Source organism: Aquarana catesbeiana, linkage group LG01, assembly GCF_042186555.1.
Source record: "Aquarana catesbeiana isolate 2022-GZ linkage group LG01, ASM4218655v1, whole genome shotgun sequence".
In the NCBI taxonomy this organism is placed as follows: Eukaryota; Metazoa; Chordata; class Amphibia; order Anura; family Ranidae; genus Aquarana; species Aquarana catesbeiana.
The window spans coordinates 132,137,502-132,152,853 of record NC_133324.1 but is presented as its reverse complement, the minus strand read 5'-3'; the positions used below and the strand labels follow the sequence as shown (position 1 = coordinate 132,152,853).

General features: G+C 42.3%; 1 protein-coding gene and 2 non-coding genes across 4 annotated transcripts; all 3 read right to left on the bottom strand.

The window, feature by feature from the left end:
• Nucleotides 1–307: 307 nt before the first annotated feature.
• Nucleotides 308–13,238, bottom strand: SDHAF1 (succinate dehydrogenase complex assembly factor 1). Of its 2 annotated transcripts, XM_073623939.1 has the most exons (4): nt 13,121–13,169; nt 12,679–12,746; nt 4,146–4,502; nt 308–693 (listed from the first exon to the last, which is right to left on the bottom strand). In XM_073623939.1, exon 3 carries the CDS (start codon nt 4,473–4,475, stop codon nt 4,215–4,217), a length of 261 nt encoding a protein of 86 aa, XP_073480040.1. In that variant the 5' UTR covers nt 4,476–4,502; nt 12,679–12,746; nt 13,121–13,169; the 3' UTR covers nt 308–693; nt 4,146–4,214. The 2 variants fall into 2 exon arrangements, with proteins under 2 accessions (XP_073480040.1, XP_073480034.1); XM_073623933.1 differs by lacking the exon at nt 12,679–12,746 and having other exon boundaries at nt 13,121–13,238.
• On the bottom strand, nt 2,815–2,933 carry LOC141125070 (small nucleolar RNA SNORA47). Its single transcript, XR_012241367.1, has one exon. It is a non-coding gene; the product is annotated as a small nucleolar RNA SNORA47 (small nucleolar RNA).
• LOC141125069 (small nucleolar RNA SNORA47) lies at nt 5,073–5,210 on the bottom strand. The gene has a single exon (XR_012241366.1). It is a non-coding gene; the product is annotated as a small nucleolar RNA SNORA47 (small nucleolar RNA).
• Nucleotides 13,239–15,352: the final 2,114 nt, after the last annotated feature.

Here is a 15,352-nt window from a genome sequence, read left to right as displayed (position 1 = left end):
CAGCGCATCTCTGCCAAGTGAATGAAGGGGCTCAGATAAGTAAAAACTGGGGGGCCGGTCACTGCCAGAAGTTTTTTCACAAGGGTTTGCAACCCCTTTAAACCTTCAGGTTGTGCTGCCAGAACATAATTTTATGGTGTGTACAACAATTCTATCCACCTACATCTTGATTATGTATGCATTAACCACCATGGCACAAATCCTGGAAAATGTCAAACCTAGCATCTACTACATCACCGATGATCAAAGATTATGCTACAAATTTTGCATTCTATATAAAATTTAAAAAATAAATAAATTCTTCGGATTCAAAAGCCTACAAGAATTTTATTGGATTATTTACAGTTGTAAGCGGAGTATACATTATATGAATTTCAGCTGGTTCCTGAGAAAATTTGCTATATGGCCCCAGCCAGCTCCCGCTCAATCCATAAAGACTCAAATATATACTTTATATTGTTAGGAATTTGACAGGCGAATTTACAGATGGGTTGAGAAATAACAGGTCAGATGATTCAGGATGGCCAGAGACTTCTTAATATATCTAGACATGATGGAAAAACGATCATCCGTGTAAGTCTTCATGCTGCATTCATGGCAGCAACAAGAGCTTGTCTTTCCAAGTCAGTGAAAGTATTGTGTACAAACTCAGGAGGTTTCTATTTCATCCACTTGTATCCCGCATGACCAAACCTAAGAATGCAACACAAAAAAAAACAGTTACATAACAGAAGTGCCTTTCACTGTGATTTTCATGCATCTCAAGTTTCTCTTAAAAAGGTTAGTTCATCTTTTCATTAAAAATGAAAATGTGAAATCAAGCAACACCTTTGCCATCCCTCTGGTCCCTGCTGCATGTACCTTATGTGAGTGATCCCAATATTCCGCCATCCTTTTCAGCTGGTATAAAGGTCTGGCCCTTTAAAACATCACTACACAGCGCCAGAGGCTGTGTAGCAGCATAATGCTAGCATTTGGGAATGCTCACTTGTGTACAATGGCCACGTGAGCGCACTGACGTGAGCACCCACGTGAGCATTGAGAATCCTTTTCAGACTCCTTCAAGTAAGAGATTCTGATTGGTCAGCACTCACCACTGCAAGCAATATGTTGCTATACAGCCTCTAGCACTGTTTAAGTTTAAAGTGCCGAACCATTTCACCAGCTACAGAGGGTGGTGAAAGGTGGTGGGGGGTAAATCACATGCACTAAAGGACCTAAAGGGTTTGGAAAGGATATTGCAAGTTAGCTTACCCTCTTCATGCCACTTCTCACCTTGAAAAAGTTCCTGTTCTGCCACAACCAATCCGTGCCTCTGTCAGTGTATCCTGTGCAATATGGCAGCTCTACCCAGAAGTGTGGACTCCCATGTGAATCTAGAATATCTGCTTACTGCATAATGTATGAACCCTGAGGTTGCCTAACCCCTATTCCACCCAACCTTAATCCAAGAAGTGACACTAAATGATACGCTTACATGTTAGGTCACTTTACAGGTTTCAAGCTTGTTACTGGTCAAGGACTCATCAAAGGATGTCTTTTTATAACAGATATTTGGGGGCTGCCACCCTCCTGAAAATGCTACATGCCTGGCTGTGTCTGAATTCAATGTTTAAGTCACAACCCTGGAACAAGCATGCTCTAAAAGAGCATCACAATCCCTTCTTCCTATACTTTTTCTAGGTTCACGACAAAAGGTAATCAAGTATGACTACCTGGGAAAAAGGGTCTTCAAAAGATGTGGTCAGCATTACTTTTTTTTTTTTATTACAGATTTGCTTTTAAAGAGAATGTCATTAAAATTAAAAAAAAATTGCTTCAGCTATAAAGTGCAGGACCGCTAGAGGTAACTTACCTCTACATACCTGCATCAATCTCCAAAACAGATAATCACCACACTGTTCTAAGACCCCTTTCACACTGGAGGCATTTTTCAGGCACTTTAGCGCTAAAAGTAGTGCCTGAAAAATGCCTCCTGTAATCCCAGTGTGAGAATCCGAGTGCTTTCACACTGGGGCGCTGCACTTGCAGGACATCAAAAAAAAAAAAAAAAAAGTTCTGCAAGCAGCTTCTTTGAGGCGCTTTAGGAGTGGTGTTATACACCGCTCCTAAAGTGCCCCCGCCCATTGAAATCAATGGGCAACGCCACAGAAGCAGCGCTTTTAACCCTTTATTCGGCTGCTATCAGGGGTTAAAAGCTCCCTGCTAGTGGCCGAAAAGCGCCTCTAAAACTAGCGGCGCTTTACCGCCGACGCCCCCGTGCTCAGTATGAAAGGGCTCTAACAGGCAAGGCTTTGGCACTTACAAATAGTGTTGAAGTTTGCCAGGCCCTTCCTACGTTTTGCACATTCCTTTTGCCAATTACAGTGACGGGCCAATAGGAATGTATAGGGAGGGACTTGGAAGCAAGCTTTAAAACTGCCTGAAAGTGCTGAACCTTTGTCAGAAGTGACTGTCACAGCAGGGTTTGGGAGGCTGCTGACTCAGCAATTCTTCCTGCCAACCTCTCTGTCAGTACAGGACATGGGGGTCAGCGGTAAGAATCATGCAGAGCAGCAGCAGACATGGGAGGCTGACACTCCTAAAAACTTCAGCAGAGGATTCCTCTTCACGTTAGCGGTGTTTGATGGTACAGGCAGTGGAAGGGGTATTTACTCTTGGCATGTTTTGGTGGTTAATCTCTCGGTATGTTTGCTGGTACAGGCAGCGGAAGAGACATTTACTCTCTTCTTTACAAGTTACATGTATTTTTAAGTTTTGCAATACAGTCAATTTAATTACATTTTGAATCAAAGGCAATAAAGTTGTTAATGCAAAATGCAATTTAGATTCCCAACAGGAATGGGAGGCTAACGAGCACATGCACAATTAATCTGGGAGGAAATTACCAGTAAGAGCAGTAGAGGAGACTGCTCCACCTTCTCATGCCTCCGTCTTACTATTACTGTGGCTTATAAAACCCACGTTTGCAACAGCAATTCAACCACAGCAGAAATACATTTCATTTTATGTGAGTATATGTTTTTTTCTTATTTACTCTAGGTATGAAACAATTCAGTTATTAAAATGCAAGTGAACAGCCTACTTTTTGTTTCTGTATATACAATATAGACCCGCTGCAGGAAGTTGGGCCTTTCTGAGCCACAGTGCTGCTTCCGTATGTCCTGGAAACAATAAGCATTTTCAAAGAAAAAGATCCCATCCAATAATTAATCAACCAAAATTTGGGCTGGGATTTCACTTTAAAAACTCCCGAATGCTTACTGAGTGCTTGAAATACAAAATCAGTACACGGAAAGGACTATTTTAATCACTTAATCGATACCAAGGGACCTGCTTATAAAGCAGTGAATGTGACATTTACCAAACATTCACCGCAGGTGAATCACTAACTTAAAGTGGTATGTAAGGTTTAGGTCTATAAAAAAAACAAACAAAAAAAAAAAAAAACAAAAAAAACAAAAAAACCCTGTGTTATACTTACCTGCTCTGTGAATGGGTTTTGCACAGAGAAGCCACAATCCCCGTTCCCACCTGCCAGCTTTCCTGGCTAACCACCGCCCCTGACCCCCCCAATAGCAATCCGCTTGTTACGGGGGTACTGATGCATTCTCGCTCCCAAGGCCTGCTCTATGCGTCCATAAGACACAGAGCTGCGACTGCCCCCCATTGGCTCACTAGCTTAGATTGACAGTAGTGAGAGGCAATTTGGGGGGGGGGGGGGTTTACCTTCATGCATAAAAAACCTTCAGCCTTTACAACAACTTTAAGATACATGCACCAGTAAGGTTTGGTGAATGTGACATTCACTCCTTAAGTATACCCCCAAGTGGTGATTTTACCTGAATGCTGGTCACGCATGAAACAAGATCACTGTGTGATATAACAAACTGTTTCACAGTAAGGCTCACATCTTCCAGAAGTGTGCAATTATTTAAAACCACAAACATTTTCATCAAAAAAGGAAAATCCAAATAAGTTAGACAAAAGTCATATTTTTCTGTGCTTTATCAAATGATAGTTTTAAGCAAAAGATCATTTAAAATGATCAATCATTTGTTTATCATTCACATGTATGGCCACCTTTAGTTTCAAAACAATACTCCAATGAAAACATTTTGATGCAAGCCATATTAGACAAATACCTGTTTACATTGTTATCCTGCAGATTCCAAAAGGCAAGTCCAGGTGCACAAAGCTCATCCTGCGTTGGGTCATGTAGGTTCAGATGGATTTGACGGGGGTCTGATGAAAACCCCAAGCTGCTTTGTATTCACATCTTTCAGCTGATCCAGCTGCTTACGGCCCCGGCGCACCAGGTACTCAATGCGCATAATCTCAGTCCTTGGGATCTTGGTGTTCTTCCTGAACTCATGCTGGATTTGGGGTAGAGCCCCTGGCTTGTCTTTGCCTGCCCGCAAAAACTGTTTATACAGACTGAGAACTTGTTTCTGGAGGTTGCTATGTCTTATCATGGTATCTCACATTGCTGGATCAGCCTTCTAGGAAAGCAAAACAGACAATGTTATTGTATTAGCATCACTAGGCCTCCACAATACAACCTTTTTTGTATTATACCTGAGTTTCTCATCAAGGTGTCTATAACCTAGGAAAACAACTATGTAATGTATTATTTAAAGACACAATATCACCATGCCCTTGCAAAGGGAACCCCAACCCCCTTATATACTAATCTTGCCTGCGCTCTATTGCTGCTCCTTCCTTCATCACAGCTAGCGACACTTCCAAGTGCTTCTGGGTATGAGGAAGCATGTGATCTGCTGGCAGTGAGGTATAGCAGGCAATCTCGGGGACAGATCATTGTCATATGACAGAGGAATTCCAGTTTCTGATGCAGTTGGAAAACTTTTTTGTAATTACAGGTTCTTGCATCATGGCAAGTGCTTTTCATCTACCCTAGGGCAAAACTAAATGGCCCATTTCTTATCTGAGCACTCCAGTGATGAAGCGGCCCATTTATACAATCCCCAAGTGTTGGGAGTGCATATGAAGGTAAGATGTATTACACAGTAAAGTAAACTCCACTATACAGCACTAATGTATATTATATATATTTGTATGTAGCTGCAGCTTGCAGACCTATTTCCCAGTAGGAACAGGCAGATAAAATACAAATGCAGCAGTTCCTGTAGGAGGATATTACCAGTAAGAAGCAGTAGAGGAGACTGCTCCACCTTCTCAAGCCTCCACCCTTGTGCTCTATGTATAAAACATTCGTTGGTCGAAGCCGCACACACTTGCCCAGGCTGGGCACAATTTTCAATGATTTCCTGTAATAGATGCATTTGTATGATCGTCAGCCCCATCTACTTGCCACAATGCAGTCAATTTTCTCACTGAGGTAGTTTAGCACACTACCATATTTGGCCACCAGATGGAGCTAACAATCATAAGAATTCATCTATTACAGGGAAAATTCTTCCAGCCAGCATAAATGTACCTGACATTAGTCCAACAGATGTTCTATAACCTGTAATGAAAGAAATACCGAGGCTGCCATTACCGATATTCTATAATGGCTAGGTACCTGACCATCTCTGTGCTTCTGCTGTGAGTAAATGACCCAAAATCAGCATGCAGATTACAAAGTCGGAATTCCTAACCTTCAGAAAGATGCTAACAGCCAGGCGACAAGTACATTCAGTAGCAGTGGCCACTATTTTTTCTCCATATAGGTTTTCTTTAACCACTTTAACACCGCCAACAATAAATTTACATCATTACTTTGATGTTAAAGCGAGCTGCCATAACCCCAGTATTTTCTTGTACTGCAGGCGATTCTGCGACTAATAAAAGTGGTCCCGGATTCGCCATGGGAGCGGTGACCGTGCCCCCCCTCCCCCCCCCCCAGGTGCCTCCCGGTGGTCTTCGGGCTTACCGGACCTGTTGGTTAGCCTGGAGCAGATTCTTTCTGTGGCTGGGCAGGAAGCCGAGTAAGAGCAAGATAGCCCCCACTTGGCTCTACGCCCTTGGTGGAACGGAGCGACGTCCAACATCACTTCTGCCCTTAACCAAATTTTTTTTTTTTTAATCTCTTAACCACTTCCCACAAACCACTGTAGCTGTACGTCGATACTTTGACGTATAGTACCAAAGTTATGGCAGCATAAAAGATAAGGATAACGTTTTTTTTCTATTGCATTTAAGTGTAAATGTGAGATTTGAGGTCTTTTTGACCCCAGATCTCACATTAAAGCGGAGGTCCAGCGACAATTTTTTTTTTTTTTTTAAACCTTTCAGACACTTATTTGTTTTGTGCAATATCTCCCCTGATGTCCGGTTTCGTTTGAAAAACGTAGTTATAAAAACTGTTGATGGCAGGTTTCATCTTGCTTGTGGGCATGTGAAGCCCACAAGCATAAACTTCCTGGATGCAGTGAATGCTAAGATACCAGCATTCACCGCTCATGCTCAGTTTGTACAGCGCGGAGCACGTAGCGGCGGGCATCCGCACTGACTCCTGGGAATACTGACACTTAGCTCACAGGAGACAGTGCGCCACCGAGGATGACGACGATACACACCCATACCCGCGGGGGTCAGAACCAGGAAGTAAGACAAAAAAGAAGGCTAGACAGGTACCCACTGAGAAAAAAAAAAGTTTTATTACATTTGACAATCTGACGTGCGAGGATGGGATTAAGGTGAACTTAAATATTTGTGTGGAGCTCCGCTTTAAAGAGCTGTCATGCTCTTTTTTCTATTTTTTCATTCCTTGTAATAGGAATAAAAATGATCCAAATTTTTTTTTTTTAAGTGACAGTTTAAAAATAAAAAGTAAAATAAAAAATTTAAAGTGCCCCATCCCTCCGTGCTTGTGTGCAGAAGCGAACACATACATAAGTCACGCCCACATAATTAAACGGGGTGTTCAAACCACACATGTGAGGTATCGCTGTGATCGTTAGAGCAAGAGCAATAATTCTAGCAAAAGACCTCCTCAGTAACTCAAAACTGGTAATCTGTAAAAATTTTTAAACATCACCTATGGAGATTTTTAAGGGTCAAAGTTTGTCACCATTCTACGAGCGGGTGCAATTTTGAAGAATGACATGTTGGGTATCAATTTACTCGGCGTAACATTATCTTTCACAATATAAAAAGCAATAAGGCTAACTTTACCGTTTTCTTATTTTTGAATTAAAAAAAGTGTATTTTTTCCAAAATAAATTGTGTGTGTAAGACCGCTGCGCAAATACGGTCTTGCAAATTGCAACGACCGACATTTTATACTCTAGGGCAGGGATATGCAATTAGTGGACCTCCAGCTGTTGCAGAACTACAATTCCCATGAGGCATAGCAAGACTGACAGCCACAAGCATGACACATAGAGGCAGCGGCATGCTGGGCCTTGTAGTTTTGCAACAGCTGGAGGACTGCTAATTGCATATCACTGCTCTAGGGTATCTGGGGAAAAAATCTATAATGTTTGGGGCTTCTAAGTAATTTTCTAGCAAAAACAAATTATTTTAACTTGTAAACAACAAGTTTGAAAATTAGGCCTGGTCCTTAAGTTGTTAAAGGCAAAATTACTTTTTTTTTTTTTTGCTTTTAAGTGTAAATGTGAGATCTGAGGTCTTTTTGACCCCAGATCTCACAATAAAGAGGCCCTGTCCTGCTCATTTCTATTACAAGGGATGTTTACATTCCTTGTAATAGGAATAAAAGTGATCAAAAAATAAATAAATGTAAAGTGCTCCGAGCTCATGCGCAGAAGCGAATGCATACGCAAGTCGCGTTCACATATGTAAACTGTGTTTAGACCACAAATTTGAGTGTAAGCAAAAATTCTAGCACTAGACCTCCTCTAACTCTAAACAGGTAACCTGTAAAAAATGTTTAAAGCGACGCCTATGGAGATTTTTAGGTACCGCAGTTTGTCGCAATTCCACAAGTGTGCGCAATTTTGAAGCATAACATGTTAGCTATCTACTTTACTGTTTTTTTAAACTCAAATAGTGTATTTTTTCCAAAAAATTGCATTTGTAAGACCGCAGCGCAAATATGGTGTGGCATAAATTGTCGTTTTATTCTCCAAGGTCTCTGCTAAAAAAAAAAAAATATATAATGTTTGGGGGTTCTAAGAAATTTTCTAGCAGAAATATATTAGTTTAAACATGTAAGTAAAAAATTACAAAAAAGGCCCGATCTTAAAGTGGTTAAGGACATAAATTTGAATATAAAAATTGGTTTTGGTCAAGGAAGACCACACAGCATCTAATATTTATTTCCCATTCACTCCCAGCAACTGTGTTCACCAATAGTGTTCAGCCCATCCAAGTTTACACAAGACTAATGCCCTGTGCACACGGTCCAATTTTCCGACGGAAAATGTTTGATAGGACCTTGTTCCATCACACATGTTCCATCAGAATTTTTGGCACACAAAGTTTGAGAGCTTGCTATAAAATCCGTTGTCGGACATTTATGCATGCTCAGAATAAATTAAGAGACGAAAGCTATTGGCTACTGCCCTGTTTATAGTCCCGACGTACGTGTTTTACGTCACCGCGTTTAGAACGATCGGATTTTCCGACAACTTTGTGTGACCGTGTGTATGCAAGACAAGTTTGAGCCAACATACGTCAGAAAAAAAATCCATGGATTTTGTTGTTGGAATGTCCAACCGTGTGTACAGGGCATAATGAGTCACTCCACACACCCATGTGATTGTACCATGGGGTGTAAGGTAAAATTAGAATAGCACTAAAGCTTTAGTATTCACTTCCACCAAGGTAACCTACAGCATCAACTTTTTTTTTTTTTTGAGATATATATTTCACTTTTTGTTGTCACTTGCTCCTTATGGATGTAATGCAGTCAGCTTCAACTTCTGGATGGAAAGGAAAGGGAATGTGGAGAACATGCACTGTAGAGGGTTTTATGACTGCACACAGCGGTAGTCCTTTATCTCACTGACAGCACAGCGCATGCGTGCTCAACAACGCCAGCTGTGCATACGGTCCCCTCTGATATAATAGCACATGTATTCCCTGTCCTGGGTTTAAGAGCATCCACTTTGTTATATTATGGTCACATGACCATCCTCATCCCTAGAATATAAGTTAGAGAATCCGCGCTTTTGGACAGTAAAAAGAGCTGCTGCCTTTCCCTAATTAGTTCCTCGAGGGGGCTAATTGATAAGTATAGTGAATAATTGGGAAAGAATTGGCGCTGCCCTATTTCACATTCCTTAATTAATTATGGATGTAGAATCCATATAACACGAGCTGTACTCAGTGACGTATATAAATAAAAAACTATTTCCTAAAGCCAGCTGTGCACCTGATTGTGGTCTAAAAAAGAAGAAAAATTGCCATATGTGTAAAAATCCCCCAAAAACCTTTTGGAACTAAGTAGTCTTTGTGTGTTAAACCAGTGAAACTAAGTGCCATGTATGTTCACAGTTATGTAACTACATGTGTAAAAGTTGTGAATAGATTTGTAAAATATTTTATAAAAGAAATTAACCCCAGGGTTCTAAAGTTTTGTGACAGTGTAGCGCCCCCTGAGGGACCAGTGCCACCTTAGTGAAACAAATATAATAAATATTAAGTGTCAATAACAAAACAAGTATGTGACTCCCAAAAACATTAATTAAAATATCAGTATCTTGACCTCTGTGCTACTATATAGTGAATCACAGTGAAATTCAAATACCATAAAATCAGACTTAAATTATCCAGCCGTGTATGTGCATAAGCAGATATTAATAAGACTCTAAAACATATTAATTAAAAAAACCAGAGAGTCTCTGTGGCCAAACAGAATGAGGAGCAAAGTTCAATAAATATGCAGATCTTAAATATCAGGAACAGTAAGCAGTGACTTCTGTGCTCATATCAGGTGGTGACTTGAAGTGCTCGCCCCCCGTGTTTCCCCACTCACCAGAAACAATCACCCCCACAGGGGTACCGAGCGACGGAGTGGGTGACTTGGGATGGTTAATTCCAGCCAGATCCTGCTTTTGTTCCTCTGCTCTGTAGGATCCCTCCAATGATTTAGAATTTCAACCGTGCGTTCCAAAACTAGGCTCCTCCACTACTTCCCACCATCAATCTGCTCCCAGGGATTACCAAAGCTCCGATGTACTTCTTCTATCATGTTCCCAGAGATCGCCACCACCGACAACACACACACCTAGCGATCAGGATGCAGCTATAGAGTGGAGATCCTTAGCATGTGATCCCTTCCAGGGGCTCCTCTATGCAGACAGGTTACATGCAATCAGGTCCAGGCGATCAGGTCCAGTGTAGGTAGGTATGCAATCAGCACCAGATGAACAACGTCCCCCAGCTCAGCACCTCTGTGTCTGCATCCCCATCCACTCCAATCTCTCCGCAGAGAGATCGGAGTGGACGGGGATGCAGACACAGAGGTGCTGAGCTGGGGGACGTTGTTTATCTGGTGCTGATTGCATGTAACCTGTCTGCATAGAGGAGCCCCTGGAAGGGATCACATGCTAAGGATCTCCACTCTATAGCTGCATCCTGATCGCTAGGTGTGTGTGTTGTCGGTGGTGGCGATCTCTGGGAACAGGATAGAAGAAGTACATCGGAGCTTTGGTAATCCCTGGGAGCAGATTGATGGTGGGAAGTAGTGGAGGAGCCTAGTTTTGGAACGCACGGTTGAAATTCTAAATAGTTGGAGGGATCCTACAGAGCAGAGGAACGAAAGCAGGATCTGGCTGGAATTAACCATCCCAAGTCACCCACTCCGTCGCTCGGTACCCCTGTGGGGGTGATTGTTTCTGGTGAGTGGGGAAACACGGGGGGCGAGCACTTCAAGTCACCACCTGATATGAGCACAGAAGTCACTGCTTACTGTTCCTGATATTTAAGATCTGCATATTTATTGAACTTTGCTCCTCATTCTGTTTGGCCACAGAGACTCTCTGGTTTTTTAATTAATATGTTTTAGAGTTTTATTAATATCTGCTTATGCACATACACGGCTGGATAATTTAAGTCTGATTTTATGGTATTTGAATTTCACTGTGATTCACTATATAGTAGCACAGAGGTCAAGATACTGATATTTTAATTAATATTTTTGGGAGTCACATACTTGTTTTGTTATCGACACTTAATATTATATTTGTTTCACTAAGGTGGCACTGGTCCCTCAGGGGGCGCTACACTCACAAAACTTTAGAACCCTGGGGTTAATTTCTTTTATAAAATATTTTACAAATCTATTCACCACTTTTACACATGTAGTTACACAACTGTGAACATACATGGCACTTAGTTTCACTGGTTTAACACACAAAGACTATTTAGTCCCAAAAGGTTTTTTTGGGATTTTTATACATATGGCAATTTTTCTTCTTTTTTATATCCTCATCCCTAGGGCTATGATAACACCATCACAGGCTGAAGGATGCATAAAAGTGGCTCCATAAGTAACTAAAATAAATAAAAAATAAATAAATGAGACCCTGCAAGGCAGTGGATCCACCCTCAAGATGGAAATAGAGAAGAGAGAAACTTGTAAAGCAGAATGCAATGAAGTGTGCAGACAGAAAACAAAGAGCAAACATGGCAAGTCTTGTAGTAAGCAGCCATATATCATCATTCACACTGGGGGTTTAAATAACACTTTAACCCAGGGTTTCTCAACCAGGGTTCCATGGAAGTCTAGGGTTCCTCCAAAGGTTGCTAGGGGTTCCGTGAGCATGTGCAATGTTTGCCATCAATGACACCATTGATATTTTTACTTATCTGTAAGAGGGGATTCTTACCAATGGCCACAAGCATGCTTCCTACTGATCAGCACACTAATGTATAATTTTTTAGAAGGGGTTCCCTGAGAAGTTATTTCAAGGGTTCCTCTGTGTTGAAAAGGTTGAGAAAGACTGCTTTAACCTGTTGACATACCCTGCATGGTAAATCACAGGTTCATTTTAGAAACTCACACCCACCGCTGTTATTAAAGTTCACCTTTCGTAACATGTTACACCCATATTCAGGATGTTACATGTTCCGATCAGACCCACACCTCCCCATCCCTGCTGTGACAGCTAGTGGGGGGGTGGGGGGATCTTCTCCTAGGTGCAGTGAGGTTTCCTGTAATGCACAAAAACGTGCTGCCTTTTGCAATCACACATGGGTGCCATTATTTCTTTGTGACCACACACACACACACACACACACACTGCGCAAAATGCATGTACATTTACGTCCACTAAAAAATGCAACTTGTGTGAACATGCAAAAAAGGGGACATACTAAAAGGAACGACAGAAAGGAATGCCTACAGACTTTAACAGGGAGATGGAATGACCATAGAGAATAATGGAACTAGTCTCCAAGATCTGCGTGCAAACGAGTTTATATTTTGCTTCCCATTATACTCTATGGACATTCCCTTCTGTCATTCACCTTTGTTATGCCATAGAAAACAATAATAATCCCACCTAATCTCAATATTAAACATGGCCACTGATATTTAAAAGTAGGTTTGCAAAAAATTAATTTGATATGTCTAAAGACTCTATCACTAACTGACTTTTTTTTTCTCCATTATTGTCTATGGACATTCCATTTAGTTCCATTATTCTCTATGGGCATTCCATCTCCCTGTTAAAGTCTATGGGCATTCCATTCTGTCCTTCCTTTTAGTATGTCCCCAAAAAAGCGCATGCTCGGATGTACCTCCTGGGGTGAGCGATCCCTCAGATTGGTGTGCCCCGGATTGTGCACAGTTCTCAAGGGGGCCTTAACTGGAAAATAAAGGGAGGGGATTATCATTAGAGGATACAATGTGATTGGCTGCTATCCATTGCTGCAGTTTTCTGTCTTCTTAAATGGATCTTTGCTCTCATTTATTGTGACAGTACAGAGTGGAGGGCGCACCAACAAGAGGTAATGTCTGCCGTCAGTACAGATCCCAGGAGGAGCAGACACACATCACACCCACCACTGTGCAACCCACACATCCCTTTCACCAGCTCCAGGAACTACAACTCCCAGCATTACCTGCTGGAATCATACAGGTGAATGTATTGTCTGTCATCTCACCCCACAAAGACCTATTACTAGTCCGTACATACACACCGACCTTCCACTCCATGCAGCTCACAATACACGCACTGACCTTCCACTCCATGCCCGTCACAACTTCCCGGAAGTGACAAGTTACAAAAGAGTGAAAAAAAGACACGACTTCCTCTATACGTAGCACACAGCGCGCCCTCTGCTGCCACCAGCTGTCTGAACACCGTCTCTACACGTTGCCTCTTTCCTGAGCACAGAGTGCGCCCTTTGCCAAGGGGGTCTGGCTGCAGAGTGGAGCTCCACCGATGACAGGAAGCATGTGGCCTCCACTCCACTTCTTTTTTTTACTGAACTTTATTGTGAATCTCTGCAACTGGAGCTCCACTGTCACAGGAAACATGTGGCTTCTACTGTAACAAACAAATAGACAATACTACAGGAAGTGGAGCCTGGGATTTGCAGGAAAACAAGATATTTTTGGGAGGTTTTGTACTTTCTGTTAAAGTGCTCTCCTTAAAGCGGGGTTCCCATTAAAAAAAAAAAATAAATAAATAACAGTCAGCAGCTACAAATACTGCAGCTGCTGACTTTTAATCGGACACTTACCTGTCCCAGGGTCCAGCGATGCGGGGGATCAAAGCCCCGCTTGTCCCCTCCGCTCGGCGGTGCCGGCATTTTAACTGTGGGCGCCCAGCTGTGACTTCACAGCCGGGCACCCACTGCACATGCACGAGCCGCGCCGCGCGCCGTCACTGGCCCAGCAATCATCTGGGACCGGTCACTTGTCCCAGAAAATTGACAAGAGGGAGGGTGGAGAGGCGATCTCCCTTCCTGCGCCGAGGGAAGTGACGTCAAGAGCGCAGGCACCGAAGGAGGCAGACTACGAGGGACCCCCTAGCAACAGGCATTTAGAGGTGAGTAAAAAAATTAATTTTCTCCAAATGTTTTTATTTTATTTTTTTTTAAGCACTTTACTAATTTTTTTTTTTTTTTTGGGGTGGCACTCCACTTTAAGTTAACTTTGTAAACTACATACCTCCCAACATTTTGAGATGGGAATGAGGGACACCTACTAACAAATGTCTGTAGGCATAGGACACGCCCCCTGTCACACCCTTTAAAGGAGAAATAACCAAAAAAAGGTCAATTAAATCCACAAGGACTTTTTTTTACCACTGCTATTCCTTTCTATTGGCTTTTAAAATGTACAAATGCAGCAATTTAGAAATCAGATGAAAGGTTTACGGTTCAGTGGAATGTTGGCATTAAACCTCCATCTTCTTGAAACTCATAAATGTTCTGATGCAAATATTATCCACTTAATGACCAGCCGGCTGCATTTTACTGAGGACAGGGGGCGCTGTAGGCAAAGCAATGTTCTGGTACACGTCTGCCTACTTCCAGGTTTAGGGCACATGCATGTTCACCCCACCCCACCCAGCACCCGCTGTGATTGTACACACCGTCCCGGCTAATGATTCACACCCAGGACCAGCTGACCTGTGTCCAATCACAGCCCAGAGCTCTGTGTTGAATTCTGTACAGAGGGAGTGATCTGTCAGTGATTAGTATAAAGCAGCACACTCTGTACACATTACACCTAGTTAAGGAACATATTTAACCCCTTCATCACCCCTAGATGTTAACCCCTTCCCAGCCAGTGTCATATTTTTAGCACTGATCACTGTATTGGTGTCACTGGTGATGTCAGTTCCCCCCAGCAACAGTTAGTGTCAGATTGCACTATCACAGTCCCACTATAAGTCGTTTATCTCTGCCATTTGTAGTATATAACAAATTTAAAAAATAAAAATTCCAGTACATGTCCCGTGGTTTGTAGACGCTATAACTTTTAAGCAAAAACAATCAATATACATTTATTGGGATTTTTTTTGTATCAAAAACATGTAGCAGAATACATTCAGGAAAAATTTATGAATCAAAAATGTTCATCTTTACAGAAAATCTGTAAGGTGAACTTACACTGGACCCCCCCCCTGATCCTGCTAACCTGGAGTCTGGCTATCACCCGCACTGACAGCTCGTATTGCCACTATACCGGTCCGGGTATTTGAAATCCCTGTGGCTTTCCTTCGTCTTTGACTTTGGTGACAGGACGGGCTACGCAAGTTCTGACTGGTCAGCGCTATCCATGTGACGGCGCCGACCGATTAGAATGATCCTAAAACATACCTCCTGATGAAGTACGCTTTGGAGATTAAGCTGCAAGGATTTCTAAGCCCTGAACTGGTGAGGCGGTGACCAGATGTGTCAGTGTCAGGTAGTCGCCGTGCTCCAGGTCAGCGGGACTGGGGGGGGGGGGGGTGTTGTG